This window comes from Mastigoproctus giganteus, chromosome 10 (assembly GCF_048544385.1).
Source record: "Mastigoproctus giganteus isolate SK-2022 chromosome 10, ASM4854438v1, whole genome shotgun sequence".
Lineage (NCBI taxonomy): Eukaryota > Metazoa > Arthropoda > Arachnida > Uropygi > Thelyphonidae > Mastigoproctus > Mastigoproctus giganteus.
In genome coordinates, this window is record NC_143584.1 from 16,993,425 (window position 1) to 17,020,233 (window position 26,809).

The window sequence follows — 26,809 nt, forward strand, 5'->3', positions numbered from 1 at the left end:
TCACACAGATATAAGGAATGCAGAACTGGAATTTGGGGAGTACAACGTCTACAGAAAGGATAGACTGGAAGTAGGCTATAGGCCTATAGCCTACATTAGGCTATAGGCCTAATGACTCTGATGAGTATAATAAGAAATTGTACAGGGAAATAGAGTGGGCCAGTAAATCAGAGAGTCTTATAATGGGAGATTTTAATTTCCCAGATATTGATTGGAATTTGGGGGCTGGTCACTCACACACTAGCAAGGCTTTTGTGGATTTATTGGATGATTGTTTTCTACATCAGCATGTTCGGGAGGCAACTAGAGGGAGGAATACTCTTGATTTGATTATCAGCAGTGATTCTTCATGCATTAAGAATCTGCAGATAAAAGAACCACTAGGTGGCAGTGATCACAGTGTGCTGAAGTGGGATTTACTCAAAGAGGTAACTACCATTAGGGGTAAAGGGAAGGGTTACTGCTTTCTTAAAGGCGACTACGATGGACTGAGACAGTATTTCAATTCTATACAGTGGGACCAACTGATGATGTTACCAACAGCAAATGCAAAATGGGAAGCATTCAAAGAACTTATCTTGGAAGCTACTAGGCTTTACATACCAACTAAGAAATATTGTTCAAGGTTTAGGCCTAACTGGATGTCAGATGAACTGATGAGGCATATGGCAGAGAAGAAACATGCATGGGATACATACAAATTAACACATGACACAGAAGCCTATGATAGATACAAGTTGATCTGTAACCAAGTTACAAAGGAGGTTAGGCAGGCGAAGACAGATTACGAGAAATCTTTGGCAAGGGATGCAAAGAAAAACAGCAAAGAGTTCTTTACTTATGTAAACTCTAGAAGGAAGGGGATGAATCAGATTGGTCCACTTGATATCGATGGGTCAACTGTTGATGATCCTGCTCAGGTAGCTAACAAACTAAATGAATATTTTGCATCGACATTCACACATGAGGAGTTATTTAGCGAGGGGAAAGCCAGAGGTGTATTCAACTCTAGCAGTAAGCCTAGAGAATCTTGTAATAACTGAGAGTAAAGTGGAGGAGAAATTGTTGAAGATAAACACAAGAAAGGCACCCGGGGTGGATGGGATCTATCCAGTTATATTAAAGGAGGCAGCAGAGGAAGTAAGCAAACCCTTAGCCATAATTATGAGAGCTTCCTTGGACTCAGGGGAGGTACCCACAGACTGGAGATGTGCAAATGTGACCCCAATTCACAAAGGAGGATCAAAGGCTGACACAAGTAATTATAGACCTGTGAGTTTAACTTCTATTCCAGGAAAATTAATGGAGGCACTAGTTAAAGAAGCACTGCAGGATCAAGACTTCAGTTATAGCTCGGACACAGCATGGTTTTGTTAAGGGGAAGTCTTGCCTGACCAATTTGATTGGATACTATGATGCAGTCACAAAGGAACTGGATGTAGGGAATAACTTTGATATTATATACTTGATTCTTAGAAAGGCTTTTGATACTGTTGCACATGGAAGACTGCTGCACAAATTGGAGCAGTGTGACATTGGAGGCAAATTGCTGCTGTGGATAAAGGGGTGGCTGAGGGGGAGAAGACAGAGAGTGGTAATCAATGGACACTGCTTGTCGTGGACTAATGTTATTAGTGGAGTCCCTCAGGGCTCAGTGTTGGGTCCATTATTGTTTTCTGTATTCATAAATGATATTGATGATGGTATATCAAGCTTAATGTCGAAGTTTGCAGACGATACAAAGGTAGGCAGGGTTGTCAAGGACACTACTGACACTATGCTGCTGCAACAGGATCTGGAAAGGTTGAGCAGATGGGCTGAGAGGTGGCAAATGAAGTTTAACATTGACAAATGTAAAGTACTACACATGGGAAACAGCAACCCCAGAGCAATGTATCAACTCTGTGGTACTACACTGGCAGTGGTAGAGAATGAAAGGGACCTGGGGGTGGTTGTGCAGGCAGATATGAAGTTCTCTGAGCAGTGCAGACGGGCTGCAAGAGTAGCTCATGGTGTATTGTCAATGATATATAGGAATTTTTCCAGCAGGGATAAGGAGGTGATTATTCCCTTGTATAAGGCAATGGTCAGGCCACACCTAGAGTACTGTATACAGGTCTGGAGGCTTCATTTCAAGAAGGATGTAGAGCTGCTGGAACGAGTACAGAGAAGGGCAACAAGATTAGTGAATGGAACAAAGGGGTGCTCTTACGAAGAAAGGCTTAAGTTTTGCAAATTACAGTGTCTGGAGACTAGGCACCAGCGAGGTGATCTGATAGAGGTGTATAAAGCATTGAATGGTTTGAGCATGCTCAATGCTGATGGGATTCTTCCTCTTGCTCAGAATAATCACCTGAGAGGGCATAAATTCAAATTGAGGAAAGACAGATGTAGGATAGACGTGCAGAAATTTGCCTTTAGCCAGCGAGTGGTTGGTTGGTGGAACAGACTTCCATGCCTTGTCGTGGAAGTGGTTTTTTTTTTGGCTGATGCTGCATAAGCTTGCTTTCTTGCATCAAATGCCTCTACTAATGCTAATGCTAATTTCCTTGAGCGCATTTTAATTCCGTTCAAAACAATTACGCTCACCGATATTAACCTTAATTTTAGCCAATTCCCACTCCACTTATTCTAAATCCAACTGCAGTTTATATTAAGGTGAGTACTAAAAATTAAGCTATTGCTACCATTTATTAAACAAATTGAGTTATTAAATAGATTTGGTTCGTAAACGAGATGTAAGGGTTTGGTTAAAGTATCTACTTACGACTCCTTTGTATCGTCTGTATCATATCGAGATTGGCAAAGCTTTCTTCGATGAAAACATGGAACACGATGCTCCTACACATGATGAAATAAATGAATACTTTATATCCATTGAAGAAAGTTTAGTTGCTCAACAACAAAAGTAGACTGATGTCAAATATGTTGTGGAGCGATGACAAATATTTATAAATAGTTCCTTGTGAACAAAATGTTCCACAAAGTTTACTTTTTGATGAACGTGCTGAAGAATTGTCCTTTCCTAGCATTTACCTTAGTCAGTATTGAGAGTTTACAGATAATTTAAAATTTACACTGTTTATATGATGGTGTTGCATGAACTTCAGCATTCACATCGGTGTGGAGTGATGCCTTATCTTCTTATATGATATTATCTTCTTCTTGATGCCTTATATGGTCATGAAAATAATGAGACTTAAGAACTTGAGATTCGTTAAGAGTTGCTTTTAAATGTCAGAAAAGATGTATTTAAAAGTGGCCTTTACTTATTGGCAAACCGTACTTGATAACCACTAATAATATTGGCGTGTTTGATGTCTGGCTAACGGAGCTTTAGGAAACGTGGCATGTATTGGATATGACAAAGACTAATTCTATTAAATGTCTTTGATTGAAATTTCCAGGATCACCTGCTGTGAGTAGACTTGCTAGAACGAAGGCTTGTCTGTTTGCTATGGCTCGAGAAATTGATTTAGAAGCTGCACTGATCACAAGAAGAAGTATGTGTGTTTCATTGAATAACAACAGAATGATCTCACCTAAATGAAACCATTTTCCATTAATACCGGCTTGTGCTATTACTATCCATAAATCTCAGAAAGGTTCTTTCGATTCCATAGTTTATGAATACGAGAAATATCACAAACAACTAGTTTATGTTGCATTATCTCGAGTTACCAATATCAGTGATCTTTACATTATTGCTGCAAATGGAAAAACAAAATTTTATCATGGACTGAGAAACGCTACATCTGCTCTTGCACTTCGAGCTGAAATGACCAGGTCGTCGAGTAATCCTCTACTTATCATGCAAGGTACTTTATACGAGTTTATCGGTAAACGGCAAGGTCTTTCCATTCTAACATTAAATTGTCAATGTTTACATGTTCACAGTGATGCCATAGATGTTTTCACATAAAATAAAACATCTTTCATGTGTACAAGGTACACACGCAGCCTTTTTTTTTTTTTTTAATGTGCATCTTTATAATCTTTTCTCATGTGGATGGCTTCTTTGCTGTTGCGTTGAATAAGTTACCCTTCTTTGGGCTCTTTTAAAAACTCAGTCTTTTCTCAAATGCAGCCTCCAAATCTGAATATGATGTTCCAGATGCAGTCTCACCATTAACTTATATAACAGAACTAAACTTCCTTTTCCCTAGATGCAAAGATATGGTAAAATATCAGTAAAATATTGAGGGTTACAGAACAAATTCAAAAGACTACTGGATAGTTATATACGCAGGGAGGGAAGCACATAATTTGTTTTCTTTGGTTTGGTACAGAAAAAGCCTGTGATTTCCTTGCACTATATGGCAAATACTTAATACTTCACTGGTGAATTACCACCACTTTGCATATTAGAGGCTTGAATTGGTGAAATCCACCCATTTTTAGTCTCCAAGGCAAAGCTCCAGCAACTTCCCTAACTATTTTGTCATGCAGTGTGATTGATGTCTTTTCAGTTTTCTAGAGGAAGTCTGAGTAGAGTGTATGCAGGGAGCATTATCACTGCCACATTATGTCAAGGAGCTGGGTATATTCTTGATGTGTGTATGCCATATCCAGAAATGTCATTACTTCATACAATATATTCCCCTGTACTTTTACTTTATATACTGAATGCATCATAAATAGTCTAGAACAAACTTATCTGCAAAAAGATCCAAGCTTCCCAAACACCGTGCTTGTTGATTTCACGAATATACGTGATCTCAATTCCAGTCTCGTTGATGTCCATTTCCACTTACACTCTGCCAAGCCCTACTTACTTTTTTCTGATAGTATCCCAATTATCTGTTGTTTCAACTATTGCTTATCTCAATTGTCCTAATTATTTGCTGCATGATTCCTTTCTCTTCAAAGGTGGTACTTGAGCATATATGTATATCTTCTTTGATGTTTCTTATGAGAAACTAAGTAATTTGGAATCTTCTCATTTTAATCTTTTGTGGCTTTAAAAATCTCTCTACCCCATTCTGTAAAATTCATCTATAGCCTATAAATTCTGCAAAAATTGTGCATTAAAAACTATCGTCTAGTGATAAAATTAGTTATTTCTACTCTTTCTTTTAAAGATTAACATTGCAAAATTTCATTACACTGCAGAGTAAACTTTAAACAAAGCTGTATGCATATTCTGCACTCTCTCTTATGTAGAGGATCACTATACAATAATTTTCAGGCATACATGAAAATGTGATGTTGCACTTATTCAGGGCCGGCCCAAGGTATATTGGAGCCAAAAAAAAAAAAAAAAAAACACCCCTTCTTATTTCACCCATTCACTCACTCCAAGTGTTTGTCTAGTTTTGCCTCGAATCTGTTTAAGCTACCAACTTCAACAACAACAGATGGAAGTTTGTTCCGGCAATCCACCCACTGGCTAAAGGCAAACTTCCGCACATCTATCCTACAACTGTCTTTCCTCAGTTTGAATCTATGCCCCCTCAGGTGATTATTCCAAGCAAGAGGAAGAATCCCATCAGCATTGAGCATGCTCAAACCATTCAAGGCTTTATACACCTCAATCAGATCACCTCGCAGGTGCTTAGTCTCCAGACACTGTAATTTGCAAAACTTGATTTTCTTCGTAAGAGCAACCCTTTGTTCCATTCACTAATCTTGTTGCCCTTCTCTGTACTCGTTCTAACAGCTCTACATTCTTCTTAAAATGAGGCCTCCAGACCTGTATACAGTACTCAAGGTGTGGCCTGACCATTGCCTTATACAAGGGGATAATCACCTTCTTATCCCTGCTAGAAAAATTCCTGTATATCATTGACAAGACACCACGAGCTACTCTTGCAGACCGTCTGCACTGCTCAGAAAACTTTATATCTGCCTGCACAATTACCCCCAGGTCTTTTTCACTCTCTACCACTGTCAGTGTAGTACCACACAGTTGATACGTTACTCTGGAGTTACTGCTTCCTATATGCAGTACTTTACATTTGTTAATGTTAAACTTCAGTTGCCACCTCTCAGCCCATCTGCTCAACTTTTTAGATCCTGTTGCAGCAGCGTACTGTCATTAACAACCCTGCCGACTTTCATATTGCCTGCAAACTTGGACATTAAGCCTGATATACCATCATCAATATCATTAATGAATACAGAAAACAACAATGGACCCAACACTGAATCCTGGGTGACTCCACTAATAACATTAGTCCATGAAGAGCAGTGTCCGTTGATTACCACTCTGTCTTCTCCCACTCAACTATCCCTTTATCCATAGCAGCAATTTGACTCCAGTTTGTGCAGCAGTATCAAAAGCCTTTCTAAGATCCAAATATATGATATCAAAATTATTGTTTGCATCCAGTTCCTTTGTGAGTACATCATAGTATCCAATCAAATTGTTCAGACAGGTCTTCCCCTTAACAAACCCATGCTGTGTCCGAGCTATAACGGAAGTCTTGTCTAGATGATCCTGCAATGCTTCTTTAACTAGTGCCTTCATTAATTTCCCTGGAACAGAAGTTAAACTAACAGGTCTGTAATTACGTGTGTCCCCCTTTGATCCTCCTCTGTGGATTGGGATCACATTTGCACATTTCCAGTCCATGGGTACTTCCCCTGAGTCCATGGAAGCTCTCATAATTATGGCTAAGGGTTTGATTACTTCCTTTGCTGCAACTTGCTACTGCTATTGGAATTGTCAGTTTAACTCTCAATGCTACCCATAAATTTGACAATGTATTTTGTAATTTATTGTTATTTATGAATTTCAAAATACTTAGACTTTATCAGGTACCTTATCGAGCAGAAGCCTTATCAGCATCTCAGTTTCCTGACAAAAATGTTCACCATTTACATCACACTCACTTTTTATCGCTTAATTTAATTTCAAGTGAGTTACACTTTTTCATTAGATAATCATGGTTTACATTTTTTTTTTTTTTTTTTTTTTTTTTTAATGTACAAAAATCCCCAAATATTATTATATTCTTTTACTTTTATTTGCATGAACCGTTCTGATAGTGACATGATTGCGTGATCTATGATCACATTAAGAACATGATTTTGAAAATATTTTTATTTTTTTTTATTTTTTAATTTGTAGAAATATTCTTTTGGGATTCACTGCTAGCAAACCCCCCCCCCCCCCCACTAAATATGAATATCTTAAACTCAAGGACCATTCCTAGTTTTAAATTGTCAATTCTTTTGCCGATTTCAATGCTGTCATATAACCTGAGTTCCGATATTGCTTTAAAAATTCTGTATGGTTTTCTAATAGTATAACTGTAGTGCTCAGCTCCAGTTCTGAGCTCTACATCGATTTGCTTATCAAATTAACGTTAAATAAAATTGCATTCCAAATACAAAGTGTTACTAAAAAATTAAACACTTCACAACTTTTTCCACTAGATTCTGCTTACTCAATTAAGGCATCTCTCACTCCTAAAACTTCCTTTTTTTATACCCTTAACGCAGTGAATTTTACATTCCCACATGGTATCACATAGTGGTTTAGGAGTTAAATGTTTCATATATTTTTCAGTAAGTGCCATATAACAGCTGAAGCTGAAAACAACACACAAGTTCTTTGAATAACAACAGATAAATTCTTTGAATAACTCCAAAAAACATTTTTGAAAATACTGAACATGAGACACTATCTCCAATTACTAAATTTAGAGAATGGCATCTGCATGCCATGAAAAAGCTCACGGATAGCTACTTAAAATTCTCACTTGTACTCCTTTATTTTTTCCTTTCATGTTGGCATCATTATCATACCCCTGATTTCTGCAGTTAAGTCCAATTGAAAATCTTCCAAAATTTGCATTATAGATTCATAAATTCCCTTTCCAGATGAATCAGTGATTGGTTGGTAAGCAAGAAAATGTTCTTTAATTTTAACATCATCGATGTCAACAAATCTTATTGTCATGGAAAGTTGTTCAATAAGACTAACATCAGGAGTACAATCTACAATTATACTAAAATATTTCCCTTTCTTAGCTCTTTCTAGTATATTTTTAAGAGGAAAATCTCCAAGCATATCAATCAATTCATTTTGGACTGTTTTACCACAGTAATGAACATGGGTTTCAGCGGATGTTATTCGATGTAGATGTTTGCTCATGACCAAATCATATTTGCCTAGCAGTTCAACAAAGCCTAGAAAATTACTGTTATGTGGTGTAAATAAACGATCTGAAAAGCCACGAAAAGCTAAACTGTTTTGGGCCAAATATAAAGTTATACAGGCAACCTCCGTTATAACGTGGTACTTCTACAACATGGTTTCACTCTAACACGATTTATAAACTGCAGCAATCCTCACACAACATGGTACTTTATATAACATGGTTAGAGAATTTTGGTAAACCTTGCATAACAGGGTATTTTTGTGCTGGGGAAATCCTCCTATTATGTTGGATGTAATTCTTCAGCATTTCCATTCTTTTAGAATCCCTGCTGTTGACTCGCTAGTCAAAAAAAAATTATCGAGAAATCCCTGTATTTTATTTTGTTGGAAAATCCCCGTTTTTATGTTCTATGCTATTGAACTTGTGGAAAAATCTAGAATTGGCACAAAAGTGGAACTTGCTACGTCGGTAGGAGGTGAAGGTTTTGATACGACTACTGAAGCCCTCATGGGTAGCACAGTTGATGGAATCGCTCTCCTCCCCACACCGGGTAGAAACCTGAGTTTGAATCCCATCAATGAGGAGAGGAATTTTTATGGGTATTTTTCACAACGTGGCTTAGTTAGTCGTGCTCAGGTGAGGGTAGCATGGTTTTTTCCTTCCAGAATCTGATTTTTCGGCTAGCAAAACAGAAAATTGACCTCAGGACACGCAATTTATAGACAATATACACAGAGTAACATGGTCTTAGTCCCCTGTGCTCCTAAAAAATAAAAGATATTACTGAAGACCTTCAAGAATTAATGGTAGAAAAAGAGATGGCAAAGCGGATTTGGTGGAAATGGCATCGGAGGTGAAACCATATCAATTCAGTGGATGATAGCGCAGATAAAAATTCTAAACTTCCAAATTTTACACTAAAAAGCATAGGGAAAAGCATAAATTTAGCTGAGCAATTAGAATCTTATTTTTTTGAATGCAGATTCTTGAATGAAAGGAGCCCCAAGTTCAAAAGGGAGCTTCAAAAATGTTTAGTTCCATGCGATGAAATTCACAAAGATTTATCAAGCAAAAGCAAACAAACCCAGATTACTGATTTTTTAAAGAGAGTAGTAGAAGATACACGAAATCTAGAATGGTGTACATTAGTTTTGTTAACAAAATAGTGTATTTTTGTTAGCTTTTGGAATGTAACCCCCCCCCCCCCTTTGTACATTTTTTTAGTCCTGTATAACACGGTTTTTCACATCAGAACATTTTATAGGAACCTAACTACAGTGTTATACGAGTGTTACCTGTACTTATTAACCTTTCTAGCACACCTGTCCGATGACTTATTTCATCTTTCCTAGCTATTTGCATATCTTCGTCTATAGTTTTATTTTTGTTAAGCCGCAATTTGGTTTCAAGCTACATTTTATAGCATTTCAAGTGATGGAGTTTTCATGTGATTTTAAGTATTCATTCAGATGTTTCCAATTGCCCATTTCCTTCTTTGCTAAACTACTTCTACTTAAACCATCAAAAAGCTTACAGCAGAAGCAAAGCACTGCATTTATGCTCTCGGAATAAACTAACCATCTTCTTAAATATTTTTCACTATTGCTAATTCTCCTATAGCACGTTGAAACAGAGAAGTTGCGATTAATAGAATCTTTCGGGAAATTAAAATCTTGTCTCACAGTACATGGGCCAAGCATTATAATATGGTCAGATTCAGAAAGTGATCATTTGTCAGGCCAAAGGCTTATGTCGTCATATCACTTGGAAATGTCTATTTCAAGATTGCCTCCTTTATATTAGGCGCCTCCGTAGCCAGGTGGGAAGGAGCAGCAACAGTGCGTAGCACACGCTTCTTGATTAGACTGGGGTTTGAGCCCGTCACCACCAAATACGGAGGATGTGGAAAGGTCAGGGAATGACCACCGCATATCCCGGAGCAATATGGCCTTAGTTGCTAAGGCTCCTAAAAAAACCAAATAACCAATAACCAGCCTCCTTTATTAAAGTTAAAATCCAAATCTCACATTTCATTTTTGATATTTACAACATGTACACATTACAACATTTATCACTGTCAGCTTATTTCCTTATTAAATTCAACCTCAACAATATATTGAACATTTTTATCCCCATGATCGATGGATTGTGCACACATTATTTGCATCTCATTCTCCGTGTTTTCTTCATTTTCAGCGAGCATAATGGAAGAGGATTCAATGTGGGTAGTTTTCAGGTATATCAAGAGTTTGTACTTAGTACCATGCTTGGGTTGGAGGTTGAGAAGATGAAAGAAGATATTTGTTGACGTCGGACTTGAACTTCTGTAGACTGTAATTTTCAGGAAATACGTATGAAGTAAGGTTGTTCCAGAAAACAGCAGCTGAATGAATAAACGAGGAAGATGAAAAGTTGGTTCTGTGAGTTTCGAGTTGGACAGTAAATGGATGTTGGCTGGTGGCGGAACGTGTTTGGACCATTTTGAAACAGAGTGGGAATTATAGAAGCCAATGCAGAATAACAGTGCCCATGGAAATATCTGTAAAAGAAGCATGCAGCAAAAACAGTACGTCTATGAGACAGCGAGTGGAGAGACTGTTAGAGATGAATCATTGATTAACCTAACTGCCCTCTTCTGAATTGAATCAAGAAGACTGAGAGGTTTTGGGGGCACCACCCCAGATGTGGGAACACTATTCCATGGTAGGGTGGATTTGTGATTTGTACAGGGTGAACAGCTGTCTGGAAGAAAAGTAACGCTGAGAGCGAAAGAGAAAACTAAGCTTTTTAGATGCAGAGGAAGCAATATTTATAATGTGCTTGTGCCAAGAGAGATTAGAAGTCAGGGTAATCCCCAAAAGAGATATATCATTTTGCCTAGAAATCAGAGTGTCACCAAAGATAAGCATAGGAGCAGAAGAACCCTTTTTGCGAGATATAAGACAAGGTTGAGTTTTAGAAGGATTGAAATCAACTAAGTTGTCTTTGCCCCACTGGAGAATTACCTGGTGATCGGCATTTAAGGAATTGGTAGCATATTTTCGAGAAGTTGAAGCTGATTGAGCAGGGCAAGGTTTCTGAAAATGGAAATTGGAATGCAATATGTTATCATTGGCAAAACTATGGATAGGATTTCTAGTCAATGGAAGAAGGTCATTAATATATAAGAGGAAAAGAGTGGAGGAAAGAACTGAACCTTGGGAGACACTGGAATTAGTGGAAAAGTTAGAAAACAGAGAGCCATCTACCATCACCCTCAGTGAGCGATTAGAGAGAAAACTGGATAACCAATTATCCAGTTTTCTCTCTGATCGCTCATTACAACAGTTGGCAAACAATAAGATAGAAGCTTGTTTAGAAGACCTTTATGCCAAACACGATCAAAAGCCTTTGAGATGTCAAGAGCAACTACTTGTGTTTCACCAAACTTTTCCATTGAATTAGTCCATAAATGGGTAACATAAGCCAGAATATTACCAGTGGACCGACACTGACGGAATCCATACTGGCGATTGTTGATCAGACGGAAGGTATCAAGGTAGTTTTGAGTTGGCACTTAATTGATTTCTCCATTACTTTAGAAAGAGTAGAAGTAATTGCAATGAGACGATAATTGGATGGGAGGGATTTGTCACCATTTTTAGGAACTGGCTGGATATGAGCAAATTTCCAAGCAGAAGGAAAAAAACACCTTTGGAATATGAAAGTGAAAAAAGGTGGCAAAGAACAGGAGTAAGTTCAGGAGCACTGGTTTTGAGAAAAAGTGGAGAAATACCATTGGGACCTGGAACTTTCTTACCATCAAGATTCGTCAAAATCCTTCTGACATACTTTTGACAGAAGACAACAGGAGGCATTGAATGGATCATGTTGGGAATGGTGGGAGGTGTTTTACCAAGATCATTAATACATGAGTTGGAAGAAAAATGGGATGCTTGTATTTCAACTTTATTCTTGGCTGAAGTGACAACAGAACCATCTGGTTTGGACAGAGGTGGGAGCAGAGATGGGTAAAAGTTGCGGCCAATAGCTTTGGCAAGAAGAGACCAGAATGCTCGACTACCATTAGGGCAAGAAGCAAGTTTTATACTCTTAGCCTGTTCAAACTCTAGTTTGGACTGATTAATAATTGCTTTACAATTGTTGCGAGTTTTGGTGTAGGCAGAAAATAAAACTGAAGAATTAGAAACAAGCCAATTGCGATATGCAATGTTCTTCTCTTGAACAGCCTTGGCATATTTATTGGAAAACCAAGGTTTAGATAAAGGACGAGATTTTAAAGTGGAGTGTGGGATAAAGGATTCCATTCCTGCAAGAATAATTTCACTGGCACGATCTGAGCAAATTGACTTCAGAAGTTTTGAAACAGTAATCCGATCAAGGAAAAGAAGAAAAGAAATCTCGCAGGTCATCCCATTTTGCATTCTTGTAATGCCAAACAACACGAGGTTGGGAATAGCCAAGAGATAAAGGCTCCATTGGAGAAGAGACGATCACCAGGTTGTGATCTGAGGTGCCTAAAGGACCTCTCACTTCGACCGTGTATTTAGAAGGGTTGTTTGTGAGAAAAAGATCAAGCATGTTGGCTGTATGTTTAGGATTATCCGGTATTCTTGTAGGTAAATGAACAATCTGTGCAAGGTCATTAGTAATTGCAAAAGCCTAAGCGTCTCAACCAGCTGAGTCGGTGTGACTAGAAAACGGAAGCTAGCTGAAGTTGTGAACATTAAACTCACCAAAGAAAATTACCTCACTGAAAGTTGGACTGGACGAAGTCAAAGACCTCCAAGTGATTAGTGGAGTTAGGAGAACGGTAGAGACAACAGATGAATTTGACACAATGAGGCAAAGAGATTTTAAGCCAGAGAAGATCGAAAAGAGGAGATTCCAAATTACCAAGCCTCTGACAGGGAATATTGCACAAGTACCACCTTTGAGGTGAAAGGAATCATACAGCGAATAATTTGGGCAACTGAGATGGGCAGTAGTCGAATCAACCGATGACTGTGATTCTGTCAGAAAAAGTATGTGGGGTTTGGCAGACTGCAAGTGGAAATGGACATGGTTGAGATTAGAATTGAGATCACATATATTTGAAATGAATTAAGAAGTGTTTGGGAGGTTTAGATCTTTTCTTAGATAAGCTTACTCTATTAGTTTGACAATTCGTGGTATATTCAATAGTAGGAAAAAGTGGGTGGGACATGCTGTATGAAGTAATGAAATTTTTGGATATGGCGTACACATAGTAAGAATATACCCAGATTCTTGACATAACATGGCTTCGACAATGCCCCCGCATACACACCACTCGGACTCCCTCCAGTCACTATCTGGCAGAGTAGAGGTAGCAAGATCATATATCTGATCCGGAAGCCTCCTAGAGAGTTACCAATAGGTTCGGTCCGGTGTACTATCTAGCGGCCGGCCTGCGAACACAGTTTTAGAGCTGTACTCTCGAAATGTAAGGAAGATTGGATCTCACCACAATGTTCATCATAACCTCAAAAGTCATCGATCATACTGCATGATGGAAGAGATGATGGCGGGTTGACTGGAGCTTAGCTCTGGTGATTAAACATGGGTTCCACCACTTCAAGCCTCCAGTAAGCAAAGTGGTGGTAGTGCACCGGTTGATGAGAGTCATCTACCACCTAGTACTGCCTGGTAACACTGAGGGGCGGCATTGCTTCATGTGGTGTGGGTGGTCACCCACCATGTGCTTGTGCATGGAGGTTATACCCAGGATTACTAAAAGTCCCACCATTGTGAAGGTGCAAGCAGAGGATTTGGCTGTCACAGACCGTCCGGACATTGCCGAAATTTGAGGCCACTTGACTTTGAGTGTCACCTGAATATCAGTTCCAACAGCGTTTTAGACCCTCAGGTAGCAAGTACAGTTTGTCTGGCATATCAGAGAATGTCTGTGACAACTTCAAGGATCAGTTAGCGTGGTAAATAAATTCTATTGCATTACTAGTACACTAATTATTATCATTAAGTCACTAACACAACAATCTGGATTTATTAACAATATAGATTACATAAAACTTAACATAACAGAGAAACAAAAAAAAAATTTTTTTGCGAGCAAAATAGGATTCGTTATTTTTAAATTAATTATTTAAAAGAAATCTAAATCAACTTAATGTGACAGCGAAGCATTACTGGCTCTAGTTCTACATAATTTTTATTCTAAAAGTCGTGTAAATTGTAAACAAATGCTTAGTAACAAAATATTATTTATTCCTTCCACTACAAGTTGTCATTGAGATTTAAATATGATTTTTCTTTCGTAAATTTCATTTTTAACTGTTATAGATATTTACAGGGTCCATGTATGAGAAAATCTCTAATTCAAAGTGAGAATAAAAAAATTGTTTGTTAGTAATTTAAGAAAATAATGGACATGCACGAGAGAAGAAAACGAGATAAATGTTTCCGGCACGAGCAGTGATTAATCACAATATAACACATTCAAAACCCATGTCTAACATCATATTTTAAATATGGAATGGAAATAAAAGCAGAATGTTTTGGAAGTTCACCCGACTTAAATTTAATAAATAAATTGAATTTATAGAAAAATAGAGTACTTACCAGATTACATGTCAATAATGTTCTTAGCAGTGAAAGAATATGATGTTTTCACTGCAGACTCCTAAAGACAAACCAAAAAAGAGCACTTCCTTCTTGCTGACAACCAAAACGCAGTTAGATCTTCTCGAACACATGCACTTTGAATGATCGCTGTTTCAGAAAAAATGTAAATGGAACTGCACGAAGGGACCAAATGGGTGCAATAAACTCTACTCTGCAGTAAGGATACTTTAAAAATAAAATCTTCATGGCTATAAATAGGTTGAGATACAAATGGAAAGGTGGACATATGTTTTTCTCAAGGCTTATACAGTCGGACTTCCATATAAAGAAATTGGTCGTTCACCTGAAAAATTTCGTTATAAAGAAATATGACCTTTTCAACAATGAAAAATACTGTAATTCAACATTCAGAAATACAGTAAAATATGGAAAATAAATCAGAAATATATGTGGGAATGAGTAAATTTTCTAACATTCTAAAACAATTAATTTAATGACTACTTACATGATGGTCACAATTTATTAGTACACTTAAGAATTATGTCGTAAAATATTTGGTTATTTTTTGTTGTACACTGGATTTTACTGTACATCATTTATAAAAATGTTCGCATTTGTTTAAGCACTCAAATATATTTTCTGGCACATTTTATTCACACTGAAGGCAGGGTTGATTTCCCATTAGGCACCATAGGCAGAATGCCTAGGGCCTATGAAGGAAGGGAAAAATTTGAAAAAGCAACAGTTCACTCTTTTCACCATGGCTAGCAAAAAATGAGCTGAAAAAACATGCGCAATTGACTCTAGGAATGGAAATAAAAGCAAAAGGTTTCGGAAGTTCACCCGACTTGAGCTTCAGTTCAATACGCATACGCTATCTAGTGTCTGTTCTGAAAACTAGAAGAATTGACGTGATGGTTGTTCCATCAATTAAGGCATTTTATAATTTATTATAGTTGAAACTTGAGTCATGTTAATTGACGTGATTTGGAGTCAGTGTTAAAATAGAAGAAACATTTTATCCCCTCCCCCTTTTTTTAGCATGTTTCAGAATAAAATTGCCTAGAGCCTACGAACTCCAAAATCCACCCGACTGAAGCCTTGATGCAAAGTTCCAATTGCTGCCAACATTTCATGTTTGGAAGGTTTAATATTGCACTCATTACCTTTGTTGCCCTCATTTTCATCCAACTCATTGTCGATATTGTCACTAGTTTGAATACTCTCCAAAATGTTGGAGTTACTTGGATATTCAGCTACTGTGACATAGTTATCAACTCCTATTTCTACACTGATCAAACCTCTTGCTTGGAGTTATTCCCAAGATTGCTCAATGTCTTGTAGCAGTTCATCTCTCTCATCACTGTTAATTGGCGTTTTAGCAAAACCTGCTTTTGTGAAACAATTCTTAATCGTTGTTTCCGTCACATCTTGAGTCCAAACTTTTGCCAACTCTGATACGCACATCCACAACTCTATAACAGAATCTATAGGTTAGTTGGTTTCTGTTCTCAGTATAATTTTTTTTTTTCAGTATGCGCCTTTGGTAGTGCATTTTCAAATTCATGATAATGCCTTCGTCCACAGTTTAGACGAGGCATTCGGAGGGAAGAAAACTAGCTTCACACTTGTAGGTTTTGAGATTACAGAGTGAAGATGAGCAGGGAAGTTGTCGACAATCAAAGTGATTTTTCTGTGTTCTTTCATCACCTTTCTCATCAAATTTAAAATCCACTGTTCAAAAATTGCAATTGCCATTCAAGCTTTTTTGTTGTAGTCGACTATACTCTTTTGAAACATCAGGGTTGTTTACTTTTGCCTGTTACCAAAAGCTTCAGTTTTTCATTACCAGCCATATTTGCACCAACCAAGACTGTAATTCTCTCCTTTATTTTTACCATCTACACATTTATGACCTTTAAAAGTCAGTGGCTTGTTCGGCAAACATTCAAAAAATAGACCTGAAAAATAATTTCATCAATGTTGAATGTCTTTGGGCTCGTAGTCCTCCATAATTTTTTTTCAAAATGGTTTCTTTTCAATGGGTACAGTCTTTTTCAATTACAACCCCACTTTCAGCAGAAATAACATTTTTGAGTAAGCGATGGCACTAAATTTGTCCAGCCAACCAAAACTGGCTTGGAATGTTTTATGTCCCAGAAAAGATACATACTCCATACCATTTTCTTTTATTAATAGCCCTGTTATCTACATGTTTTGGTCTCAAATCAACTTCACCCACTTAAAAACAGCTTCATCTACATCTTCATACAGGCATGATTTCGCACTCTGCTGACTGGGTCCCGTTTCCTCAAACACTCAAGGCCTTCCTCTTAGATATTGTATAAGGTTACTTGCACAGAAGCAAAAACAAACTGATTTAGGGACCACTTGTAGAAGAAGAAGAAATCTTTATTAATACAGAGACAGGTGAAATTTAGTGAAAGTGTGGATGACTCTTTTCTGCGAAACAGATGAATTTCCAGAATAAAGGAAAATCACTCTCTCCTAATTCTCTAATAGGGTGCTTACAATAGAAAACAGGTTGACCAGATCCAATGTCTGTGTCGGGAATATGCCTTAATCTTTGCCAATAACTGTGGACAACACATAGATAGCAGTTGACCAGCATGACTTCTCACTACAGTAATGGCTTTACAGGATGCTAAATTGTGGATTGCTCTTAAGAATTAAACCCTTTAGCTATTAAAAGCTAAAGTGATTAATCCTTTTAGCTCCCAATTCGTGCTTTCTACACCGTCAACTCTATTGCCTGAAGGCCAGAGGTACAAACAATCTGTACCCAAATCTCTCGAAATCAGTTCATTATATGGAAAAATTTCTTTGTTATACAGAAACTATTTTTAATGTAATGACCAAGGAGAAATCAAAAAAGTTCGCTCTATGGAAGTTCATTAAAGAGAGGTCCGACTATATTAACCAGGCTCTACCCTGATACATCTTTCAGGGTGGAGCCTGGAAGAAGACAATAAAAATGCCCCTTTCAAGGGAGCTGCCATTGTTCCACAAACTCAGTCCATCTCTGAGGGGTGTGAGAGAAAATTTTCGGTTAGTCTGGTATTCCCAGGTTTTCTATCCATTTTCTCTAAAATCTTTGAAAGGCAGAGGGCCTTTGCATTGGACGCATGCCACGTAGCTGTTTTTTGACTGTTTACTGCACTATAGAGAAAGAAAGGGCCTCCATCTTTTCCCAGATCTTTCTTCCCCCCCCTTCCATGAAGCATATGTGCCCTCTCAAACCTTCGCCACCCCGAATGTGCTGCACCCCCAAAGTGTCAGCAACCCGGGCAACCTCCCAGCTTGGCTGTAGCTCAGGCCGGCCCTGCCCTTATTGATGCTATATGCATACATGGAAGCTTTAATTGTGTAACGAAGCAATTCCTTGTTGTTGCTTCTTTAGTATGTACTACAAATTGATTTCTCTGTAAACATACCTCAGTATAGAAGTATGTTTTCTTATGTGAAATTGAAAATCTCAAAAGTTTATTTATATATATTTTTTTTGAGTTCTCAAGAAGTAAACGTGAAATCACAACTGACAAATTCCAGAAACTGTTTTTGTCTGATGATGAAGATGAACAGATGCTTGGGTTTTAAAAGGTGAGCAGTAATAATGTATATTTATATAAAAATATACATGTAATAAATTGTAAATATACTGGTATTTACTCATGTCTTTCTAACCCTGAGCACATACCTTTTATCCAAATTTAGGATGCTATATTTGGCATATAAGTGAAACTTAATTTTAGATGATTTTTATTACTTCAAAAGATCGGATTATATGCTGAATTATGCTTCATGTTTTGGGGAGACTAGGGCAAGAAAACCACTAAGTGATTTTTACCTTGGTCTTCTTCATAGTCATTCTTGTTGTAGAAGAAATTATATAGTGGATTTTCACATGTGCCTTTCATGCAAGAAATAGACACTGGGCAGTTAAAAATGTCTGGGAAATGGAAATTAACATTAAAAGAGTGTCAGTGTATGTGATCATAAGGAGGACAGTGTGAGCAATTTTCTCTTGAACATTCTTTTTTTTTTTTTTTTTTTGTCTATTAGGTATAAGAATAGCACACAATCATGTTTTGGAATCAGTTCAGAAATATGATTGATTTTTAGCTTAGTTATAACTAAACTTCCTTATTTCTTTTTATTATAGTTATAATTTGCTGTTACATTGTCTATAATGTTGTATATGATTTGGTGATTAAGGTTATAGTTTAATAATTCAAAAGAAATAAGTTAATATGATGTTACTTTTTTTCCATGTTTTTATTTATAGTTTTGTAATATTTTAAAAATGATTTTGACATATTTATAGTTTTATTTCTTTTGCAGTCATTGATTGAACTTATCTGCAATATTAAAGCCATGGAAGAAGCTGTAATGGAAATGCAGTATGATGCCAGAAAGGCACCATTAGGTATGTAGTTATTGCTGTTCTTTTGCCAGGCTTTATTTTATATTTTCTTTGTCACGAATCTTGAAGCCTTTTTCAGTACTTAATTATTAACCCATACACAGTATATCTTCATTAATTCAATATTGGATTATTTAAAATGGATGTATTTCGAAATCACTACCATATTATATGGGATTTTGTACGCATTTTAGTACAGATTATTCAATATGTGTCTACAGTGAAATTCAAAGTGTGAATTGTGTCCCATGACTTTTCTAATCCAAAAAGATTGCCAAAACTAACTGCAGGCAAACATTAGTATAATGAAATTGAATAGAGCTATAATGAAAATTTGCTATTTTTTTTTTAATGTCATTTGACAGGCAGGTATACTTATTTGATAAATGGCATTACTACATTCAATAAACATAAATTACCAAGTGAAACTAAATTTTATTTGCTGTGAGAGCTTGTTCTTTTGCTACATCTACAACATCCATGTTTCCATTAATGAACCCAGGTAGCATACTGCTGGGGCTTATTGCACAAATTCCTACTCATGGTTCTTCTTTTGCACATGTTACAGTGGTGTTTCACAGCATATTTTGTAGCCTTGTCAGCAGTAAAGTGTGTCATTTTTAATATAATGTACATAACAGTTAACATTTTTTTTTCACTATGCATGGTTGTTAAAAAATATTCAAATAGTATGTGACTCATTTCAACAAGAGCTGTTTTATGTGTGAAAGACAGTCATACTTTATTCTTGCTGTTGGAGCTGGTTTTCTCACTACATGTATTATGGTTATATTTCATGGCAAATTTCTTGCAGCCCACTGCACTTATTGGTAAAGGAAACTGATGTGTCAAATTTGTCAATTATACAGTCGATTCCGGTTATTTGGGACACATCGGGACTAGTGCATTTTGGCCCGATTAAGTGGCTGCCCCAATCATCCAAAATTTCACGTAAATAGTTAAAAATACAATGTACCCCCCCCCCCCCCCCCCCCCCCCCCGCCTCCCCTTTACAATTGGTTCACTGTTCAATCAAATCACGTTATGATGGAGTCACCATTGTAAAGTACCGCCACTTATTACACTGTACGATGTGTAATAAGTGGCGGTCATTGTGATCACGTTTGTGAATTGAATTTTAATTCTATTAAACAGCAATTCTAATTAGCGAAAATAGGAGGAATATTATCCATATGCTATAAAAGTAAAGATATATTAAGTACAAATTTGCCCTTTATTACCTTACAAATTAAAAAATTAAATGATACGTGAAATTCGGAAGAATATACGTGCTAATCGGAATAATTAATACGTTCTTAATATGTACATACTAACTAAACTAGTTGACATTTCTGTTCAGTGTCATTTGTGGGCGGGGGTTAATATTTAAAGCAGTAAAAAGATAAGCAATCAATAACAAAGAACACCGCACACACACAAATTGCAAGTAACATGATATGCACAAGTGAGAACGGAGTAACAAATTACGAAGCTTTAAAAATAGGAATGAAGAGAAGAGCCTGAAAATTGTTTTTTTTTATATGATTGAAGATTCCATAGAAGTGTAAACACATTTCACCATAATAACCCACAGAATTCCAGCTGTCGGTATTATCGCAAATTCAGTAAGATCCAGTTTACTATCAGTTTATGATAGATTTCACTAACACAAAAGCCCAATAAACAGGTGACTGCTTATTGTTTTATGGTTGTGACCTCCAGAAATTCGACCAAACTACGTGGTATGGTAGGACAATCGTAGGGTAATCTTCAGTGCTGGGGTCTTCTGCCCCGATTAAACGGCATTTTGTCTCAATTAAGCGAAGTAAATCCTGGCTATTTTCTCAATTGGGTTCTGTTTTTTAAGATTTGCCCCAAATAAACGGCTGCCCCGATTAACCGGTGGCCCAAATAACCGGAATCCACTGTATTAGTTAAATATTCACAATAATGCACAAATACAATAGACTCTCAATTTTCCAGGATAGATGGTAAAAAAAATATTCCCGGATAATTGATTTTCCAGTTAATCCAAAGGTACAGTAAGTCCCCGATATATGTAAGAGATACGTTCCAGGACTTCTTACGTAAGTAGAGTTTCACGTAACTCGGGAATGACTAATAAAATGTTGCTACTAATCCTCAATCTGCCAAAATTACAAAAACCACAATGTCCTCAGAAGAATGAAGAAAAATAGTTATATATTTTTAATTAGTTCAATTAAAAACTTGATCTGAAGGACAGCGAAGTAGCCGGAATGGCACATAGAAAAGAAAACATAAAAGGAAGAAAAAATGCATGTTATTGAACTGTAAAAACTGATATGTATTTCGTAGCCTTGGTTATTATTATTGTTGACCTTCATTGATGCAGACCGCTTCTCGTATTCTGTCTTTCTGCTTTATTGTGTTTACCGTTGCCATTGACAAATCTGAATTCCGCACGATTCTTGTTAACGTTTGGCCATTTTCATATATCCTTATTATTTTAATTTTCTGATCCAACTCGATCGCTTTCCTTTTCTTGATAGATTTACTTGTACTGCTGTCACTTATTCTCTTAGTCAGCACCATGATAACAGTCAATGAAATTTTCTGTAAAGAACTTCACAGGGTTAAGGCGAAGACTCCATTATCTCTCCCCGCGAGCTCACATTTTACTAAAGCACATTTTTGGAGGTCACTGCCATAAAACAATAAAAACAATTTGCACTTTCCGGTTTATTGGGCTTTTCTGTTAGTGCAATTAATTGTAAATGGGTAGTAAACTCAATATTATTGCATGTGCAATAATACTGATAGCTGGAATTTTGTGGGTTTTTAAGTTACAGTATTATAGTGAAATGTGTGTCCCCTTCACTTCAGTCATATAAAAAAAAATATATAAATAATGTAATGTAAGTTCGAAGCTTCGTAAGTTGGGGACTTACTGTATCGAAAAACGTTCAACAACAATTGCCATATGTAAAAAGTATGGCAATTGATAAAAAAACAAAAAAAAACTTACCGTGCACTACTCGTGTGTTCAGTACGATGCTTCCGTTTATTTTTTACGATGTCGATTTTAAATCTAATAGCTTCCCTTAATTTTTTACAATGTCGCGTATGGTTTGGTCATCAACATTATAATTCATTAAAGATTTAACAGATACTGTTTTCAAACTTTTGAATAATTTCAAGTTTTTGTTTAATTAAGAGCACAACTCTTGTGTTTGCCCATCATTTTCATGATTTCTAAACAAAAAAAAATAAATAAATAAATAAATAAATAGTTACTATAAAAAAAAAAATTCGGACACCCCTGACATAAATGATGAAACAAAATTTGTCCTTTTGCGATGTGACAGAACACAACAATTGATATCGTGCACTAAAACAAACTAAACATTTGGGTGGTTTTTTTTTTTTTTTTTTATTTTTTTTTTGAGCGGTGGGTGTGAAGACAGTGGAGGTTGCAAGATAATAGGTACACTAATCTCCCAAAGATGACTTATAATGCCACTTCTTGTTGTTTATTTACTTATGACTTGCAAAACGTGTTTATATCTATTCTATTTATTACTTGAATTTTATGATTTCTGGTTGGTTTTTTTTAATTTTATTTATTTGGAATATTGAAGTGTTCTGGTTAATCGGTTTCCCGGTTATCGTACCCCTGACTTCTGCCATTAGTTAACTCCAATTGAAAATCTTCCAAAATTTGCACTATAGATTCATAAATTCCCTTTCCAGATAAATCAGTGATTGGTTTGTAAGCAAGAAAATGTTCATTAATTTTAACATCATCGATGTCAACAAATCTTATTGTCATGAAAAGTTGTTTAATAAAACGAACGTCGGGAGTAAAATCTACAATTATACTAAAATATTTCCCTTTCCTAGCTCTTTCTAGTATATTTTTAAGAGTAAAATCTCCAAGCATATCGATCAATTCATTTTGATTTTGGACTGTTTTACCACAGTAATGAACCCAATATGACAAAATCATATTTGTCTAGCAGTTCAGCAAGGCCTAGAAATTACTGTTATGCGGTGTAAATAAATGATCTGAAGAGCCACGAAAAGCTAAATTGTTTTGGGCCAAATATAAAGTTATACAGGCAACCTCCGTATAACATGGTACTTCTGCAACATGTTTTATTGCAGGGGAAGCCCTGCTATTATGTTGGATGTAATTTTTCAACGTTTCCACTCGTTTTGAATCCCCGCTGTTGACTCACTGGTCAAAAAAAATTATTGAGAAATCCCTGTATTTATTTTGTTGGGAAATCACTGTGTTACGTTCTATGCTATCGAACTTGTGCTTGTTGAACTTGTGGAAAAAATCTAGATTTCAAAGTTTTATTACTATTGGATAGTACACCAGGCCATCCAAAAGATATGTCATCCAAACATTGAAGTTATGTTTCCACCACCACAGGTTAATGCAACTTCTTTCATTCAGCCATTTGTTAAGGCATTATATCCGCCTTTAAAACTCATTACATCAGAAAATCATTACAATGGATTTTGGAAAAAAATAGATTCTGAATCTATTGAAGTAATGGGATGCATGGAAACATTTCTCATTGTGTGGACTGTATCAGAATCATAGTGTTATTGCTCAAAGAAGTAAAACCATCAATGTTAAATGTGTGTGGAAAAATGTATGGCTAGAGTCAGTTCATTCAGGAAATATGGTCGAACTGGCTGAAAATGGTAACTGGTGCGATAGTAGAACTTTGCCATGTCAGTAGGAGGGGAAGGTTTTGATATGACTACTGAAGCCCACGTGGGTAGCACAGTCGATAGAATCGCCCTCCTGCCCACACTGGGTGGAAAAGACCCGAGTTCAAACCCTGTCAATGACAGGAGGAAAATTTTATGGATCTTTCTCTCAACTGGCTGAGTTAGGTGGTCTCAAACGAGTGTAGCATGGTCCCCGCCCCCCTGGAAACTCGGTTTTTTTGTCCAGCAAAACAGAAAATTGACCCCAGGAGACACGCAATTTATAGACCATATACACAGAGTAACATGGCCTTAGCTGCCTATGTTCATAAAAAAAATAAAGAAAGATATGATTTACTGAAGACATTCAAGAATTACTGGTAGAAAAAGAGGCTGGCAAAACGGATTTGGTGGAAATGGCATCAGTGGTAAAACCAAATCAATTCAGAGGAGGATAGCGCAGATGAAATTTTACACTAAACATATGGGAAGGCATAAAGTTAGCTGAGCAATTAGAATCTTATTTTTTGAATGCAGATCCTTGAATGAAAGGAGCCCAAAATTCAAAAGGGAGCTTCAAAAATGCTTAGTTCCATACAACGAAATTCACAAAGATTTAGCAAGCAAAAAGCAAACAAACCAAGCTTACTGATTTTTTAAAGAGAGTAGAAGATGCACGAAATCTAGAATGGTGTATTTTTGTTAGCTTTTGGAACTTAACCCTCCTTTTTCTGCTTTTTCTTAGTCCCATATAACACTGTTTGACACGTCATTTTATAGGAACCTAACTACCGTGTTATACGAGGGCTACCTGTATTTAATTTTTCTTTAATGTCTTAAATTTTATATTTGTGTACACTCTTATTATTATTATTAGCCATATGGTGCAAGGAGGTCTGAGGCTTATGCTACACCAGCCAAAAAAATTTGTGAGTGAGTGAGTGAGAGAGAGAGAGAGAGAGAGAGAGAGAGAGAGAGAGAGAGAGAGAGAGAGAGAGAGAGAGAGAGAGAAGGATGATGATATCCAACTCAAGACTCTGGGTGTCCCAAGCCCATACTCACCAGATGTTAGTCCCTGGAGTTATGTAAGCCATATGCTAAATAAACAATAAATAAATCAGCCTGAGTTTTTATGATTCAGAGACAAAATCTTCAAAGTGTAAGAATTGCAATGGTTTTTTGCAATGGAGCTATAACCTCCTTTAAGAACATTGAATGGTCTTATTTAAAGGAAATTGCTTGGCATTTGTGAACAAAAGCAAATAAGTTTAAAAATGGTTTTATTGCATTTCATAATGATATACGTAATTTTCCCATCCTGTTCTGTGATGTGTGTAAACATTTCATTGCATTCTGGCATGTTCCTGCAGAAAGACTATTTGAAAAGTTTCATGAATTTTGATATTTAAAAGTTGAATGAGGCATGAAATACAAATGAGTCCTCCCCCCAAAAAAACTTATTTCAATGAAAATACATGACAGTTGAGAAGTAGTAATTTGTTTGGCCCATCTTTGTATTATATAATTCAATTATCTTTACATAAGTTCAATGACAGGACTCTAATGCATTAAGGGCTTATACCTCAAGCTGCGAAAGAGTTAGACCATGATGCAAGTGCACTAAAATATACATAGTATAATTCTTTCGCAGCTTTGAGGCATAAGCCCTTAATGCATTAGAGTCCTAACTTATATCATACACCATCAGGCATCTCTCATATTGTGGAGATATAATTCACAACTGTTTTGTCATCATTACATCACTTGGGTTACCTACCCACTCACCGAAGAAGGGTCAAATAGCCCTGAAATGGTGCTCTCTGGGTGGTGGTATCCACTGAGAATAAGTAACAACAGTCTTCTCCTTCGGGTGAAGCGTTACTTATTCGAAGTAGTGCAATGTCATGGCAACTCGTCGTGAAGGTATTCACAATATGAGATGTAACTTAAACAATGCCGCTGTTGCAAATTTGCTAATCTATAATTGGCTGTATATAAATGATGCAAGTGCACTAAAATAGTTCAATGACAGTAAAACAAAATTCTTAAAATCTGTATCCGATATAGTTGTGATAAAATTATCAAAGAGTTGGCCCTGATCTCCTTTAAAAAACATGAAATTAGTTCAGGAAACAGTGTGGTTCACCCTTGGGAATCAGTTGTAATTTAAAACCAGCTGATAATTGATTGCATCTGTTGATGTTTTGCACTTAGAATGGCTTGTCTTTTAGTATTGTATATTAGTAAATGCATGAGTTCTTTCATTTATAATTAGATATATAACAATGTATTTCAGGAAAACTTACAACAGACCAAATAAAAGCAGGCTATGTTGCCTTAAAAAAGATTGAGGACTGTATTAAGGAGCAGCAAATGGGATCTAAGCTAATCCAAGCTTGTAATGAATTCTACACAAGAATACCTCATGATTTTGGGTGAGTGAAAAAATTTGTTATTTACTAATTTTTTACTTGCCGTCTGTTTACTGGTTACAGATTATATGAATAGAAGTGAACACTGAATAACTTACAAAATTATTACTGAAATTTTATAAGTTAGGGATAATTTTGTATTTTTTTTTTTTTTTCTTTCTCACCTTCTTCCTGTTATTAAAAAGAAACAAAAAAATACTTTTTGACTATATATTGGGTGGCTCTCACACATTGAAGTTTACCTTGTCCATCTAAAAATATTGGTTGAATTTGAATACTGAGCAATCTAATTTTAATGAAGGAAAATGAATGAGATAACATCTTTGCAAAGACTTATTGCTGAACATTCTTTATTGCAGAGGTTAGGTGTATACTTAGGAATGCCTTTAGGTTAGGAATACTTCTCTTTATCAAATGGCTTTGTAAAAAGTAATTGCCACAAAAAGAAAAGTGTATAGATACACACATTCAGTGTTCCAGGAGGAATCTGTTAAACTTCAGGGGTATATATTCCT

The 26,809-nt window shown here is 36.4% G+C and overlaps 1 protein-coding gene across 6 annotated transcripts in view; it reads left to right on the top strand.

Annotated features, from left to right (window-relative positions):
* The window catches only part of LOC150078808 (poly [ADP-ribose] polymerase 2-like), a 167,446-nt gene that overhangs the window by 79,825 nt on the left and 60,812 nt on the right, over positions 1-26,809 (top strand). For all 6 annotated transcript variants that reach the window (XM_090382479.1, XM_090382477.1, XM_090382483.1 and 3 more), the window contains exons 7-8: positions 19,074-19,158; positions 26,159-26,297. In XM_090382479.1, coding sequence (XP_090238605.1) covers positions 19,074-19,158; positions 26,159-26,297 — 224 coding nt within the window. The remainder of the gene's footprint in view (positions 1-19,073; positions 19,159-26,158; positions 26,298-26,809) is intronic.